Genomic DNA, 17500 nt, shown 5'->3' on the forward strand with positions numbered 1-17500 from the left:
TTTTTTCTAGGCAATATTTATGACTCACCTCTTTTCATATGATAAATACACTGAATTCTCTTGGTTGTACATTTCTATTTCCTTTTGAAGCTTATTAATTTCAGTTGTGAGTTCACTTATTTTGCTTCTACAGGAAAGAAATGGAAAAGCCTTAATGGTATTTCAAATATGAAATAACTACTTCAAGTCATTAGAGTTAATAACTCTTTAAATACAATTCTTAACAAGTTTACAATTATTTCTGTAATACCTCCACACACAAAAATGAACTCTTAAGTGATTATAACTTGACTAAAGCAAAAATTAAGGATCAAGTAATATGTCTTACATGTCCATCACATTAGTATTTAGACATGTAGCTTCAATTATTAGTAGAACTGGAGCAAGATTTATAAACAGGCAGTCTAGGTCCAATTGGAGATTGTCTCATTGTCTGTCTCTCTCTCTCTCTCTCTCTCTCTCTCTCTCTCTCTCTCTACATATATATATATATGTATATATACATATATATGTGTGTGTATACATGCATATACATACATACATACATACACACACACACACACATATATATATGTATATATGAGAAGATAGAGTTGGGAGTGAAACATCCTTATGTCTACCACTTCCTGAACTTCTGCCACCTTAAGACACAAAATGAAGTCCTTGTAATTATATCTACTACCTTCTGGTGCCAATTAAAAGGTCATGGAGAAAAAAACAGGCATTTTCCCTCATCTGAATTCAATGAGGACTTTTACATGAAATTTAGTATGCCAGCACTACTTCATTATCTGCCTTTACTGACCTTAGCTTTTAGGAGAATATCTTTAAGCTAATCATGATCCATATTGCTAATCTGTTTGAGATTTACGGGGTCCAAAGATAGAAAGGAGGAGAGGGATAGGAGAAAAAGTGGCAAAAAGAGAACTAAAGAAAGACTGGATACAAAGGGAATTAAAAAGAAAAGGAAAAAAAGTAAAGATAATGTGCCATAAAGAGAACAAACAAATCAGGAAGGTAGAGTTTACACTATTGAGTAGGTGAAATGACAAAAAAGGCAGATGGAGAATAAGAAATAAATGATTAGCATTAGGCAAGCACTAGATGTTCAATAAATATGTATGAATTGACAGGCTGTCTGAAAACCATGTCATTTGCCATAACAAAGCAAATATATAAAAATAAATATATACATTATATATCTACATATATATATATCACAGCAATGATCAAATTATTAAAATTTGTTATTATTTGGTTGTGTTCAACTTTTTGTTACCACTTTTAGGATTCTCTTGCCAAAAAATATGGAAATGGTTTGCCATTTCCTTCTCCAGCTAATTTTAAAGATGAGGAAACTGAGTCAATGGGGTTAAATGATTTATCAGAGTGCCAAATTTGAATTCAAGTCTTCCTGACTCCAAGTCTGGTGCTCTATCCATTGTGGTGCTTAGCTGCCAATTATTAAAATTAAAGATTTTTTCCCCTTTAGAAGTCTCTAAAATGGTAACAGTTTGACATAACTCTGCTGGTTCCTGAGGCAATTCAGTTGGGTTAGGGAAGATTTAAAAAAAAAATCTTGGAACATCATGAAGCTACCACCAAAGATGTGGGATGGCAGGGCAAATCAGTCTGGATGAAGCAGAGAAGAAGTATATTAACTGGCTATTTTTTAATTTAATCAATTAGTTCTTGCTAACTTGGTCCTAAGCTCTAGGAAAAGTACTGTCATTGCTCTCTAAATTTTGGAAAGCCCCAATCATCTTGCCCTAGCAATATACAGTCTAATACACATAAACACAAATTGTCCATAAAGTCTTTGTGCAATAAGCTTGAAGTGGCTACACCAAGATTTTGGGGGCACCCTTTCTATAAAGTTAGGAATATTCTATTAGCCTTGCAATCCCATATATTTTGCAGACTACTTAATCTAATAATGAATGATTCAAAGAAAAAACTCAGAAATAAACAGAACCTGAATTAATTAGTAATTTTTTATAATTCAACATGAAAATAGAATTTATAATAATCAATGTTATAGTTTTTAAAAAATTATTTAGCACACAAACCTAAGTAGCCCAAGATAATAAGATTTATCCAAAATCTGCCTCTGTGGACCTAACAACAAAAATAAAAAGAACGTTAGCATTTTGTCTGAAATCCAAATTTTAAATTGTCACTTAAATGAGCAATCTGAAATTAAAATAAATTTTCCTCTTTTATCTCAATGGCAATTAATATACTGTTTGCCATTTTAATGATAACAATAACAGCTGGTATTCATATAGCTCTTGAAGATTTGTGAACAGTTTTGTATACAAAATATTATTTTGGTCATTACATTATCACTGTCAAATAGGTTCTACAGTTATCATAGTCTCAAATCCACACAGGATAAAAGGTTATCAGACTCAGAGAGACTATATGACCACAGGTCATATAGTTAGTTGGTCAAGACAGGATTCAAAATCATTTGCTTCCTCATTCTAAATCTAGTGCTTTTCTCAGATGCTCACCCTGTCTACAGTATTCTATATTACAAGACAACAACAGATTTGGTTATATGTCATTATATATTATGCTATAGTAAATATCTAAAAATAAAACCTAGTCTGTAGTTTGGATGCATAAAGGAAGTCTCATAATAGAATCAATCAGGCTAGTAAATAATATAGCTAAAGCTAGACTTAAGGAGACCTCAGGGAGTAGGAAGACAGGAATAAAGGGAAGGATACAATCATAGTTATTTGTTGATATCTATATAAATTCCACAGAAGGGTTACATTACTTTTAGGGCATTCAATTATGCAAGCAAAGCCCATGGATGAGTTTTATGTAGGGGGCAGAGGTAAAATTTCACTTAAATGCATCTGATTGGCTTCCTATCTCATGTCATAGGAAAGTACATGTATATAATGGCATACAATTGCCATTAAAATGATTACTATGAAAGAGGCATGGGGATATTTCTATGAATTAATGCAACGAAAACAATCTATTGTGATGGTTACCACAAGTAAATGGAAAAAAATGACCAAAATTAAAACTGAAACCTATCTGATTATAACAACCATGTTTTGAAGAAAAGGTGAGAATTTAGCAGAAACAGGGAACAATGGGGGTGGACCAAAGCACATTGCTTTGGGAAATTACCTCATTTTCTTATTTTACTATGTAAACATCATTTAAAAAATTTTTGCAATACTTTGGGGTTAAATGACTTGCCCAAGGTCACACAGCTAGATAATTATTAAGTATCTAAGGTTGGATTTGAACTCAGGCCATCCTGACTTCAGGGTTGATGCTCTATCCACTGCACCACCGAGCTGTCCCCTTATATAACATCTCGAACAAATTAGGAGACTTTCAAAATAGAATTATTCTTCTTTTTCTACCCTCCTGAAAAAATATTTAAAGTTGCTGTTAAAATCAAGACAATTACTCAGAAGATATATCTCATATTTTCTCTATCTGGTCCCTCTCATTTCTTTATTGGTAGTCATATTATTCTCATGAATTCAGATAACATATCTGTCCAAGACTATATATGTAGTCCCCAATTCTTTCCTGAGTTACATTTCTGCATCTCAAATTGCTTTCTGGACATTTCCACCTGGGTACTTCACAGAATCTTAAAACTCAACATGCCCAAATTGGGACTATCTTTTCCCAGAAATTCATCCTTCCCTTCTTACTTCCTTATTTCTTTCAAAGGCACCATCATTCTTCCTATCACCCAGAAGTCATACTTGATTTATCACTTACTCTGCTCCCCATCCCCAATATCAAAGTGATTTCCAAACCATGTAGTGAATCAATCTATCTATCTATCTATCTATCTATCTATCTATCTATCTATCTATCTATCTATCTACCTATCTATAACATCTCTTGCATTTATCTCCTATTAAAATGATCAGTACCCTAATTTAGGCCCTCATCACTTCCTAAATGTACTATTGTAATAATGTCTCAATTGGTTTCTCTTGTTCTAGTCGACCAGTACTTATTGTCTTTTCTCTCACTGATGCATTTGTCCTAAAGCATTCATTTTAGGAAAAGGTCCAGACCATCTTTATTTAGCCATCATTTCCAACAGAGGCACCTCCATTTCCCTTTCTCCTTTTTATATATTGTCAAAGAGATTAAGTAACTTGTACAGGGTCATAGACCTAGTAAGGATCTGAAGCTGAAGTTGAACACTCTTTCTGAATATCTAGAATTTTATCCTCTGTGTCACCCAGCTTCTTCTATCAATCAAGTCAAGTCAATAAATAGACTAAAAGTGAGAGGTACTGTGCTAAGTACTAGGAATATAAAGAAAGAAAAAAATTTCTCTCTCAAGAAGTACACATCTAATGGAGGTGACAGCCATGCCAATTATAGTATAAATACTAAGTATACAAGTTAAAATGAAGGTAAAGTCTGAGGAAAGGCAAATGAGACTTGAGGTGAGGAAGAAGAGCATTTCTGATATAGAAACCAGACATTAAAAATGCATAGAGTGGGGAGATAGAATTTCTTCCATAAGAAATAACCAGGAGGCCAATGTCAATGGACTACAAAGTACATGGAGGAAAGCCAAGAGGTAAGAAGGCTGAAAAGATAGGAAGAGGCCAGGATATGAAGGGCTTTAAATTTAAACAAGGGATTTTACATTTGACTCTGGAGTATTAGTAATAGAAAACCACATTAGGGGTGGACATGCCTGGACCTGAGATTTAAGGAGATAAATTTGATAACTGGGCAGAAGTATGGACTGGAATGGGGTTGATACAGTGTCAGAGGATAGAAAAGGGTTTAAACAAGAGATATTACAAAAATAAAAATGGAACCTGGCAACCAACTGGAAATGGAAGGTAAGAAGAGTGAGATGTTGAAGATGTCAACTAGGTGGTGAACTTCAGTGACTAAGGAGATATACTAATAACAGTAATATGGGAGTTAGGAATTGAAGAAGATTTGGGGGAAAAGATAATGAGTTCAATTTTGGACATGTTGAATTTAAGATGTCTAGTTTGAGATGTTCTATAGATAGCTGGAGATGGAACACTAGCAGTCAGTAGAGAATTTGGGTTTATTTGGATAAGTTGATTTGAGAATTAATAGAAGGCAGATGATAATTTAAAGCATGGAAGGTGATGAGATCATCGAATGAAATAGTACAGCTGGAGGCAAGAAAAGGGTAGAGTCTTGGGGATCGTCATGGTTCAGTTGCAGTCAACTAGACAAAAAGTAGGTAAAGGAGAGTATCAAGTAGAGTTTAGATAGATACGAGCAATACCACCAAATCCTTGAGAGAAGAGAGCATCATGGATAAGAGTGTAATTTAGAGCCAATAGTTGTAGAGAAGTCAAGAAGAATACCATTCAGTAAATGAAAGATCACTGGTAGGCTGGGTGGAGGAAGGAGGAAATGAGTAAGTTGAAGAACTGGCAGATTAAATTGTTTTAGTGAATATCAATATGTATATTAAAATCCTGTAGTAAAAGGCAGGAATTGGGGAGGAGATTGTGAAAAAGGCACTGAACCAGTGAAGAAGGAAAAACTATCCTAGAAGGTCAACACCAACTACCAGAATCATGTTTGAATAATAAATATGGGTTGAATGAACCTCAAAGTAAAAGAGATTACAGAGTGCTATTAGCAAATGAAAAACCTAGGAGTGGCAATGGGGAACAAAGAGTATTGCAACTTCCTTCATCAAGTTCAATTGGATATGAGTGAAAGTAAAAAGTGCTGTAAAGGAAGGCTGTGTCATCAAGAGGAAACCAGTACTGAATGAAAGACAGAAGGAATGAAAAGAGAAAAAGTGTTTCTATATCCAAGATGCATTGACCTTCCTTTCTTCTTCACAATGTCATTTTGATTTATTAATGAGGTTTTGAAATATCTCATTTATTCATTCATTCTAAAAGATACCTTTCATTCCAGTCTTCATTCCACTTAAACCCTGCTGTGTTACAGGACGATCTGCAACTTTTATTTGGGAAGCCAGTACTCCTCCAGGCCCCATGGTACCACTTCGAGAGGCAGGTCTTGATGTACCAGGTGGCATCTAAAAAAAACCAAGAACTTTTTAATAATATACTTCCACTGATGCATGAAATTAAAAGGAAGTTGTTTTTTAATTCAGGTATTTCAATGGTATGTTTGACATAACAGTCTATCACAGCACTGTTATGTAAACGTGCAAGTGTGCCCCTTTCAGATAGTGGCAAATTTGTAATTAGGGGGGAAAACACAGAAACAATATGAGTAAAATCACACCTTTCAAGGGCAATTGAATCATTTTATTAACTTATAAAATAGTTCATTTCCATATAAAAATGAATTGTCCAAGAAACAATGAATTTGTTCCAAGGGCAGGATTATTTCTCTACTTGCATTATTCATTGTCATTCATTCTTTTTTTAATTTAATTATTTTCATCAATTTGTACATACATATTTCTGAAGTTACAAAATTTCCTTCCACCATTCCTTCCCACCCTGCTCCCTCAGTAAGGAACAGTCAGGTTAGCATTTTACAGACATATTTTGTTAAACATATTTACATATTAGTAACTTTTGGCATGAGGCATAGGATAAAGGGAAAGGGACACATTAGACATAAGTTTTATAAAGTGTTCATCAGATTCAGTAGGGGTGTTTTTCTTTTCTCTGTTTTGTTTTGTTTTTCTTCCTCTGGTTGGGGATAATATAATCTATAACCAGTCTAATACAGTTGTCCAAGATGTCTCTGGATTCTTGATAAGAGTTGTGTCCATCAAGGTTGTTCATCTCATAATGTTGTTGATGTGTACATTGTTCTCTTGACTCTATTCCGTTTGCTCAGCATCAGATCCCATAAGTCATTCCATGTTTCTGTAGAGTCCAACCATTTATGGTTTCTTATAGAACAAAAATATTTCATAGCATTCACGTTCCAAAACTTGTTGGGGCATCTCCTCAATTTCCAATTCTTTGCTACTACAAAAAAGAGTTGCTATAAATATTATAGAACATGTAGGACTTTTCCCATTTTTTACACTTTCTTCTGGATGTAGTCTTAGAATTGGAATTGCTGAGTCAAGGGTATGAACAGGTTTATTGCTCTTTGGGCACGATTTCATATTGCTCTACATAAAGTTTGGATCCATTCACAACACCACCAGCAATTTATTAATGTCCCAATGCTCCCACAACCTCACCAACATTGATCATCTTCACTTTTTCTCATCTGGACTAATCTAATAAGTGAGATGATAACTCATTGTTGTTTTAATTTGCATTTCAATTATCAATAGTGATTTGGAGCATTGTTTCATGTGATTATATAAACCTTTAATTTCTGTCTGTTCATATCTTTTGATCATTTAGCAATTGGGGAAATAGGTCTATAAATTTCTTTCTTTGTTTTAACTCTTCCTGCTTTAGGTAACAGTACCATATTGGTTTCATAGAAAGAGTTAGGCAGAGTTCCATCTTTCCCTATTTTTCCAAAGAGTTTATATAGGATTATAACCAATTGTTCCTTAAATGTTTGGTAGACTTCACTTGTTAATTCATCAGGCCCTGGAGATTTTTTTTTAGGGAGTTCAATAATGGCTTGTTGAATTTCTTTTTCTGAGACAGGGTTGTTTAGGTATTTAATCTCTTCTTCATTTAACCTGGGTAACTTATATTTTTGTAAATATTCATCCATTTCACTTAGATTATCAAATTTATTGGCATAGAGTTGGGCAAAATAATTTCGAATTATTACTTTAATTTCCTCCTCATTGGTGGTGAGCTCACCTTTTTCATTTATAATACTAGCAATTTGGTTTTCTATCTTTTTTTTAATCAAAATGACCAGAGGTTTATCAATTTTATTGGTTTTTTCATAATATCAACTTTTGGTTTTATTTATTAATTCAATAGTTTTTTTTTTGCTTTTGCTTTTATTAATTTGTCCTTTAATTTTTAGAATTTCTAATTTGATATTTAATTGGGGATTTTTGATTTGTTCTTTCTGTAATTTTTTTAGTTGCATGTTTAGTCCATTGATTTCCTCTTTCTCCAATTTATTCATGTAAGCATTTAGAGCTATAATATATCCCGAGTTGCTTTGAATGAATCCCATAGGTTTTGGTATGTTGTTCATTACTATCATTATCTAGAATAAAATGGTTAACTCTTTCATTTTTTGGTCCACTCATTTTTTTAAAATGAGGTTATTCAGTTTCCAATTTGTTCTGGGTCTATATCTCCTTGGCCCAGTAATGCATATGACTTTTATTGCATTGTGACCTGAGAAAGATATATTCACTATTTCTGCCTTTTTGCAGTTGATAATTAGGTCTTATGTCCTAGTACATGGTCAATTTTTGTATATGTTCCATGTACTGCAGAGAAAAAGGTATATTCCTTTTTATCCCCATTCAGTTTCCTCCGTAAGTCTACCATATCTAATTTTTCTAACAATCTATTTACCACCTTAACTTCTTTCTTGTTTACTTTATGATTCAATTTATCTAGATCTGATAGCAGGAGGTTGAGGTCTCCCACTAGTAGAGTTTTGCTGTCTATGTATTCCTGTAGTTCTTTCAGCTTCTCCTCTAAGAATTTCGGTGCTGTCCCACTGGGTGCATATATATTCAATACTGAAATGACTTTCTTGTCTATGGTACCTTTTAGGAGGATAAAGTTTCCTTCCTTATCTCTTTTAACGCTATCCATTTTTGCTGCTGCTTTGTCTGAGGTAAGGATTGCTACCCCTGCTTTTTTTACTTCAGCTGAAGCAAAATATATTTTGTTCCAACCTTTTGCCTTTATTCTATAAGTATCGCTCTGCTTCAAATGAGTTTCTTGTAAACAGCATATTGTAGGATTCTGGTTTTTAATACACTCTGCTATTTGCTTATGTTTTAAGGGAGAGTTCATCCCATTCACATTCAAGGTTATGATTACTAATTCTTTATTGCCCTCTGTGCTATCTTCCCTCTGTTTGTATTTTTCCCCCTTTCCCCCCTTTATCCATATTCCCCTGTATTCTGTTTCTGAATACCACCCCCTTCACTGTGTTTGCCCTCCTATATCACACCCTCCCTTTTCTTTCCCCTTTCCCTTTTTCCCTTCCCTTCCTTTTGTTATTTCCCTTTATTTCCTCCACTCCCTTTCCCTTTCTCAATCCCCCCCTCCCCTTTTCCCCTTTTAATACTTGAAAGGTTAGATGTTTTATAAGTTAACTGAGTATGTGCAGGTTGACTTTAAGCCAAGTCTGATGAGAAGAAGATTCAGGTGTTTCTCCCCCAGCTCCCTTCTTCCCCTCTATTAACATGGGTTTTTTGTACCTCTTAGTGTAATGAGATTTGTCCCATTCAATCCCCTCCCTCCTCCCATCTCTTTCCTGTCCCCCTTTTTAGGGAGGTAGTGTATTTTTTTAGATCATTCTATCTAAGTCATAGAAAATTCTGAGTGTCTGTCCCTTCTAGTTCAGTATATTCTATTGAATAGAGTCAAAATTCCTGAGAGTTATTAGTCTTTCTTCCAAGTGGGGTTAAAGCCAGTTACATCCCATTACATAGCAGTCTCATGGATAGGTCATGGATGTCCATCATTTCTGGCTAGGTATATTCTCTCTTTTAGAGTTACATTTCTCAGGATTTATGAGAGTCTCTTCCCCCCACCCCATGCTGGGATATAGCCAGTTTCAACTTACTAGATTGCATGTTTTTTCCTTTTAACATCCTTTTTTTTAATACCTTTTCATGTGTCTCTTGAACCTCCTGTTTGATGTCCAAATTTTCTGTTTAGCTCTGGTCTTTTCATTAGAAATTTTTGGAATTCTTCCATTTCATTAAATGTCCATCTTTTTCCCTGGAAGAGAAGGCTCAGCTTTGCAGGAAAGTAGATTCTTGGCCGCATTCCAAGCTCCCTTGCTCTTCGAAATATCTCATTCCAGGCAACTTCGATCCCTTAATGTTGATGCAGCCAGGTCCTGCATGATCCTTACTGTGGCTCTTTGATATTTAAATTGTTTCTTTCTGGCTGCTTGCAGGATTTTCTCTTTTATCTGATAGTTCTGGAGTTTGGCCACAACATTCCTTGCTGTTTTCATTTTAGGATCTTTTTCTGGTGGGGATCGATGTACTCTTTCAATAACTACTTTGCCCTCCGTTTCCATGATATCAGGGCAGTTTTTCATCACTAGATCCTGTAATATTAAGTGAAGGCTTTTTTTCTCTTCAGTGTTTTCAGGAAGTCCTATAATTTTCAGGTTGCCCCTCCTCGATCTATTCTCGAGGTCAGTGGTTTTGTTGATGAGCTATTTTAAATTTTCTTCTATTTTGTCTATTTTTTGATTTTATCTAACTGATTCTTGCTGTCTCATAGACTCCATTCTTTTTGGGGGGAGGAGTTTTCTTCATTCACCTTTTGCAACTCATTTTCCAATTGGTCAATTCTACTTTTGAAAGAGCTTTCCATTTGACCAATTGAGGTTTTGAGAGAATTAATTTCTTTTTTGCATTTGCTCATTTGAGGATCTGAGAGAATTATTCTCATTTTGTATTTGTCCAATTGATGATCTGAGAGATTTATTCTCCTTTTGTATTTGTCCAATTGTACTTTCTAAGGTTTTGTTTTCTTGTTGCAAGGTATTAATTGTCTCTTCCAAATTTTTAAGCTCCTTATTTCTTCAAGGAAATCTTTCTGTGCTGGAGACCAGATTGTATTCTCCTCAGAGGTTCCAAGGCTCTCTGAGTTAGGGTCTTTCCCTTCCAGGAATTTTTCTATGGATCTACCTTTCTGCTGACCCTTCTTCATTTTGCTAAGACCTTGAGTTGGGGGTTCTGGTTCACAGGAGCTTGGGATCACTAAAGGCTTTACTCATTGAGTGCAGTTTCTCTGGCTAGCCAGTAGGAGGTGTTGGTTGCTTTCTCTGGAGTGTCTGTGACCTTGACTGAGGCCTTCTCCCTTTGCTTGAAGGGAGGGTTTGGAGCTATTGAATACTTTTGCCTTCAATCAATGGTGGGCTTTACCCTGGCCTGAGGTCATTCCTCAGCTGGGCTGGTTCTTCAGCTCACACACCTGGGCTTGAGGCAGAAGTAGTTTGCATTTGTTTGTTTGGGAGGAGGTCTGAGCTGCAATGGGACCAGAGGAGCCCAGGATGGTGTCCGCAGCTCTCCTGCACCAGAACTCTCCCCCTAGCCCTGTTCCCATGCTCCAGGGGGACAGCACCAACACCAGAGCCTCTGCTTCCCAGCCCACCCAAGCCCCTGTTGTCCAGCCCCACCGCTGATCCAGCAGGTCCGGCTCTCAGGCCCTCAGACTCCCGGCTCCAATTCAGCTGTTAATTTGTCTGTTCGGGGCTGATCTTCCCTCTGAGCCCAGACTCACCATCCAAATTCGGCAAAAGCTGCTGCCAGAGACAAATCCTGAGGTAGATATTCTTTCTTCTGGCTTTTCTTTCTGGGTTTTGGGGGTCAGATTTCTTTTAAGAGGTTTGTTTCATGTGATAGATGGGGAAAGATCAGGAGACTTTAGAACTGTGCCTGTCTTCTCTCTGCCATCTTGGCCGGAAGTCCTAAGTTAGGTTTTTAAACCCAAATGGGGATGTATCTTATTCCCTCACTAGGCTAAATCTGTTGAATAGAATTTACTCAGCATTCACATTCTCCCTTTTTTCCCTCTAAAATTATAAATCTTTGTACCTCTTCCCTTGGTGCTTTAATATTATTAATAAGGTATCATCACAGTTTGATTAGTTGATTTCTTGATAAGCTTCTATTGTTATCAAGATATCATCACATTGTTTATTTGATTGCTTGATTAGCAACACTGACTCAAATTGCATCAAATTGTAATTATAATAATTTTTTACCTTACCCCCTTGTGAGTTATCTTTCAAGTACACACAATCCTCTTCATGAGCCAAAGTATCACCCAAATCCTTATTATTTCTTGAACTATTTGTGCCCCTCCCTCCAGGCCTATGTTCTTTCACACCTTACCTCCCCCCCCCAGCCCCAAGCCAGGATACTTAACTCTTTGCTAAGTGAAGCACCAGATGCTGATCTAATTAACTGTAAGAATCTTGAAGAACTCTAAGTACTGGGAGGCTCTAGAGGTCTTAATGAGAACTTTACAAATTCTCTTCAATTATATTCTATCCTCTAATTTTCTTTAAAGAAGTAAAGTTCTAAAGAATTAGAATTACATATCTTTTAGGGATCAATATTTGTTTAAAATAATTTTGTTTTTTCAATTCCTTTTTCATTTAATTTTTTTTAATATAACTCTTCAGTCGTGTATTTGGAGATTGAATTCTCTGTTCAGTTCTGGTCTTTGTGTCAGGACATCCATCTTTTTCCCCTGACAGGATATGCTGAATTTTGCAAAGTAGTACATTCTGGGGTTGTAATCCCAGGTCCTTAGTTCTCCAAAGTATGTTATTCCATTTTTTCTGAACCTTATGTTGAGGCTGATAGGTCCTGTGATAGTCTGATTGTGTTCCCTTTGAATTTGAGTTGTTCCCTTTTTTGCTGTTTGCAATATTCTCTCTTTTATTTGAGGGTTCTAGAATTTGGCTATTATAGCCCTTGGAGTCTCTTTCTGGAGGTTTCTGTGGATTTTTTCAATTGTTATATTATCTTGTTCTAGTAGTTTTGGTAATTTCCTGTATGATGTTTTTCAGGTTCTTCTGTTAGTCCAGGTTTTCTAGTAGTCCAATGATTCATAGATTGTCTCTCCTGAATCTGTTTTCCAGGTCATTCATTTTCCCTAGAAGGTACTTTACATTTTCTTCAATTTTTTTAGCCTTTTTATTTTTGTTGGATAAAATCTTGTAGTTTTGTATATTCATTATTTTCTAACTGTAGAATTCAAACTTTTAGGATTTTATTTTCTTCAATTATCTTCTGTGTTTCCTTTTCCAGTTGGTTATTTTTACTTTTAATGGAGTTGATTTCCTTGATCAACATGTCACAATTTTCCTGTAAGACTTTCATTTCTTTTTTCCATTTTTCTTCTTCCTCTCTTCTTTGGTTTTTAAATTCTTTTTAAATCTCTTTGATGAGCTTTTGTATTTGAGTTCAATTTATAGACTGTTTTGAGACTTCTCCTATGAGTAATTTTTTCACTGCTTTCTTCTTCAGACATGGCATTACTGTCATCTTTAACCATAAAGTATTTTTTCTACAGTGAGCACTCTTTTAACTTTTTTTGTTCATTTTTGTTGTTGTAGTTTCTACTCCTGGGGTCTATGGAGTATAGATCCAAGCTTTTATTTTGCTGGGGCTGGGTCTTATCCCTGGCTCCTTCTTGGCCAAGATGTTGCCTATGAAGTCCAGGCCTTGCCTTTGCAGAGGTTTGTTTCCTCCTTTATGTCCAGGTTCTGACTTGAAAGAGGATTGTTCCCAATCCAGTCCTGTCTTTTACCCTAATGCTCTGAGCTTTCAGACTTTGTTTGGGGTTGGGATCCTCCCTGCTGGCTTACTATCTAGCTGCTGGGACCTCTGTTATTATTAAGCTGTCAGGAACTGGATTGCCCTGTGGCTAAAAGCCTCCTGCTGGCTTTCCCTGATCTCCCATCTTCTGGCCTTCACCCCCCCCCCCCCACAAAGAGACAGAACTTCACTAAGATCCTCCATGTCTATAGTTAAAAACTTTTTTTTTTAATTTAATATTTATTCTCATTTTGTACAACATTTTTGAATCTTCTCTTTTTCTTGGTGGGAATCTGTGGCTTGAATGTCAAAGTAGAGGCTTCATTTATCTTTGGTAGGGAAAGGTTCCAGGAGCAGGTTAGCTTCATGTCACCACCTGGAAATCTTGTCATTCATTTTCCAAATAGCAATAGAGGGACAGTGAGGTAGTAAAATGGAAGGAGAACTGGCATTGGACTCAGAAGGATAGGAGTTCGAATGCAACCGTAGATACATGCCACTTAAAGGTTTATTGAGCAGTGTATAGAGCACTGGCCTTGAAGTCAGAAGGACTGGAAGTTTGAATCCAGTCTCAGATACCTACTAGCTGTGTGACCTCAGACAAGTTACTTAACTGATTGCCTTGAATCCAGGGCCATCTCCAGTTGTCCTGTTTCATATCTGGCAACTGGATTCAGATGACTCCGGAGAAGAAAGTGAAGCTGGTGACTTAGTACAGCAAGGCTTCACTTCAATTCATGTGCTTGTAATGGCATCACCTCCCTGATATCATGGTCTTCTCTGAGAATGAAGGACAAACATCAGCGATAGAACCTTAGAGTTAAAGCAAACAATATGGAGATCCTGAACCCTAGAGTTGTCTAGGGACTGCTAGTCAAATCACTATTCTTTAGTTATGGCTTTATGTGGATAAAATAAAGCTTAGGGAAATATATTGCACTATAACCATAAGTTAAGATGAGAGTTCTTAACTAGGGGACCAAACCAAATCTTCCAATGTGAAGATTAAACCTCCCCTCCTATCTTTTTGCCTGGGAATTGGCAAGCCTTGGAAGACAACAGTATTCAACTTGAGTTTTGTAACTAAAAGATTAAAACTGAAGTGGAAAAAATTATAGATACATCAAGGAAACTGAACTATTCATATGGTAGAGACATCTTTCCACATCATGAGCTACCTATAGGGGCACTGGAGAGTGAAGAGATACCATTCAGAACTATGACTTGTGTTGGTCATATGTGTAACCTGCCTGTGTGTGTGCCTCACTACCACTGTAGTCCTCTTAGATATATTATGTATTTGGGAAAGTGTCCTGGGGTTACAGAAGCAAATGCCTTGTACTTATTGTTCTTGCTATTCCATTTGGGTATACTTTTGATAATAGTTTACCGAGTCTCCTGCCTAACTTTTAATTGCAAGGGTTTAAGCAGGAGTTCAGGAGCAGGAGTAATAAAACCATAAAGTTATCCTCTACAACCTGTGGGTAGCACTTATGTCTGAAAACCCAAATTGCAAAATGGGGATGTTACTAAAGCAAATAAATGATCAATTTTGGTTAAAAAATGTCAGTATTATTATGCCTGATTTCCCCTTCCAATTCTGAAGAATAGGACAATGTATACTGGGGAAAAAAGAAGAAAAATATCTTACTTCCTACTGCTTAAATGGTATATACACATGATAGATAGTATTAAGTGGTGGTGACATTTTAGGAAATTTTCGTATTTATGAATTTTTTTAGAGGGGGTGGTCAGCTTTAATTCCCTTTTGTTTTTCTGAGTGGGTGAAAACTATTCTAGATCAGCTCTCTATCCTGTTGACTTAACATTTGCTATTTTCCTTAGTTTTCATTTATACTGCCTTCCTCAAAATACCCCAAATGTTAGAGCAAGGAAGGCATGGACCTTTCTCCCCCAATTATTTTTTGTTTAGTTAATATCGTGACATGGATCTTTACAAAGACATCACACATGTTTTTACTTGAACTATTTAACAATTTAAAAGAAGTTTCATCTGATGTGTAATAGTAAAATTCTTTAGTTTTTTCTTTAAACAAACATGTAACAGAAGAGTATCTCCAGAATAAAACAAAAGCTTGAAGAAATAGTACATTACAAAACTCCATTTTGACTCTAAACGTATTAATAGGAAAAATAATGATGATGATGATAACAGCTAACCATGCTATATTAAATAATGTTTGTCCTTCCTTTTCAAAGAAGACCATGATAACAGGGAGATGATGTCATGACAAGTACTTGAATTAGATTTGAGTGAGGGGGTGCTGTGCCCATCTGGGTTCAGTGGCCAGATATGAATCAGGATGACTGGAGATGAACCTGGATATGAGACAATCAAGGTTAAGTGACTTGCCCAAGGTCACACAGTTAGTAAGTGTCAAGTGTCTGAGGTTGGATTCAAACTCCCATCCTCCTGATTTCAAGACCAGTGCTCTATCCACTGCACTATCTAGATATCTTTAACCATGCTATAGTGCTTTAAGGATTACAAAAGTACTTTCCATTGAATCTTAGGCAGTATTATTAGCCCCCATTTTATAGATAAGGAAACTGAAGAATGGAAAAATGACTTATTCAAGGTCACAATGCAAGTATTTAAGACAGATTTTTGAATTTGAGTCTTACTGACTTCAAGTCTGGCCCTTTTATCCCTTTGCCTCCACAGTGAATAAACTAAAAACAATAATCAAGTATGATCTTAAGTATATCACTTTTTCAAAAGCTTACTCCAGTTGCCACTCGAATGCTTGCTGATGGAGGCCGTATTCCTGAAGGAGGTCTTCCTGTCAGCCCAATTCCTCCTCGTGAAATAGGGCGAGCAGAAGGGGGTTTGTGATTACTTGCCATCTCTTGTTCACTTTAGTTACTGAATAGAAAAGAAAATATAACTCAATTTTCTGAGATATTTCTATAACATCTGGCAAAACTTGTCACATGCTTTTTGAAACTCTAACCCTCTGGCTTCTAAGACATTACTACTATCTTAGTAAGAAACTTTTCTGACTGTTCTTTCTCTTGTTAGTTACTCTTTGTCTTCTCAATCCTTCGGAAGAGATTTCCTTAAGTCTGTCCTCAGTCCTGTTTTTTCTCAAAACTCTTTAAGTCTATCAATCATTATCCTAGTTTCATCTGATACCTTCTATACTGACTCAAATCTAAACCGCTAGAACTGTCAAATTTAAATCTAATTTCAAATCTGTACTGTCATGTCGATGTTTTTAGATATCTCACCAATGCTTCAAACATATATTCAAAGATGAACTTTTTTTTATTCAATAAGATTAAACTCTGATTACATAACTATAAAGAGAAGATAATACTTTTAACTGTATATCTATTATGGCAATTGGAAGGAATATACATAGAAAGAAGATGTGGGTATAAGATGACTTTGATGGCAGTGGATAGAGCACTAATCCTGGAGTCAGGAGTACCTGAGTTCAAATCCAGCCTCAGATACTTAATAATTACCTAGCTGTGTGGCCTTGGACAAGCCACTTAACCCCATTTGCCTTGAAAAAAAACTTTAAAAAATGGGGGGAAAGGATTGTATTGGGAGAAGAGAAAAGGGAGAAGCAGAAAAGGGCAATTTGGATCACATGAAGAGGCAGAGGGAAAGAAGGGAGGGGGTAAGCATTATTAGAACCGTACTCAAAGAAGGAATAACATACACAATCAGTTGGGAAAAGAAATGTATCTTAGCCTATAGGAAAGTGGGAAAGGGGAAAGAAAGGGGATGAAAAGGGAAAGGCAGAAGGCTAACAAAAGGGAGAATAGAAGGAAGGGAAAGAAGGAAAGAAAAGAGGAAACTGATTAGAAGGGAGGGGAGATTGAAGGAGGTGGTGGTCAAAAGTAAACCACTGATGAGGAGGGAGAGAAAAGTATAAACAGGGGAAAATATAGGATGGAGGAAAATGCACAGTAATCATAACTGTGATTGTGAAAGGGATGATGCCTCACATAATATGGAAGCGGATAGCACAATGGATTAAAAATCAGAATCCCTACAATACGCAGTTTATAAGAGGCACACTTGAAACAGAATGATACACAAGGAGTAAAGGTAAA

General features: G+C 36.0%; 1 protein-coding gene across 3 annotated transcripts in view; it reads right to left on the reverse strand.

Annotated features, from left to right (window-relative positions):
* Positions 1 to 17500, reverse strand: part of IFT74 (intraflagellar transport 74) — a 174147-nt gene that overhangs the window by 121772 nt on the left and 34875 nt on the right. For all 3 annotated transcript variants that reach the window (XM_074200242.1, XM_074200241.1, XM_074200240.1), the window contains exons 2-5: positions 16160 to 16298; positions 5923 to 6058; positions 2070 to 2118; positions 29 to 127 (exon numbers count right to left, since the gene is read on the reverse strand). In XM_074200242.1, the coding sequence (XP_074056343.1) occupies positions 29 to 127; positions 2070 to 2118; positions 5923 to 6058; positions 16160 to 16279 (404 nt within the window). In that variant the 5' untranslated portion in view covers positions 16280 to 16298. The remainder of the gene's footprint in view (positions 1 to 28; positions 128 to 2069; positions 2119 to 5922; positions 6059 to 16159; positions 16299 to 17500) is intronic.

The sequence above is a fragment of the Macrotis lagotis genome, chromosome X (genome assembly GCF_037893015.1).
Source record: "Macrotis lagotis isolate mMagLag1 chromosome X, bilby.v1.9.chrom.fasta, whole genome shotgun sequence".
NCBI classification, from domain to species: domain Eukaryota; kingdom Metazoa; phylum Chordata; class Mammalia; order Peramelemorphia; family Peramelidae; genus Macrotis; species Macrotis lagotis.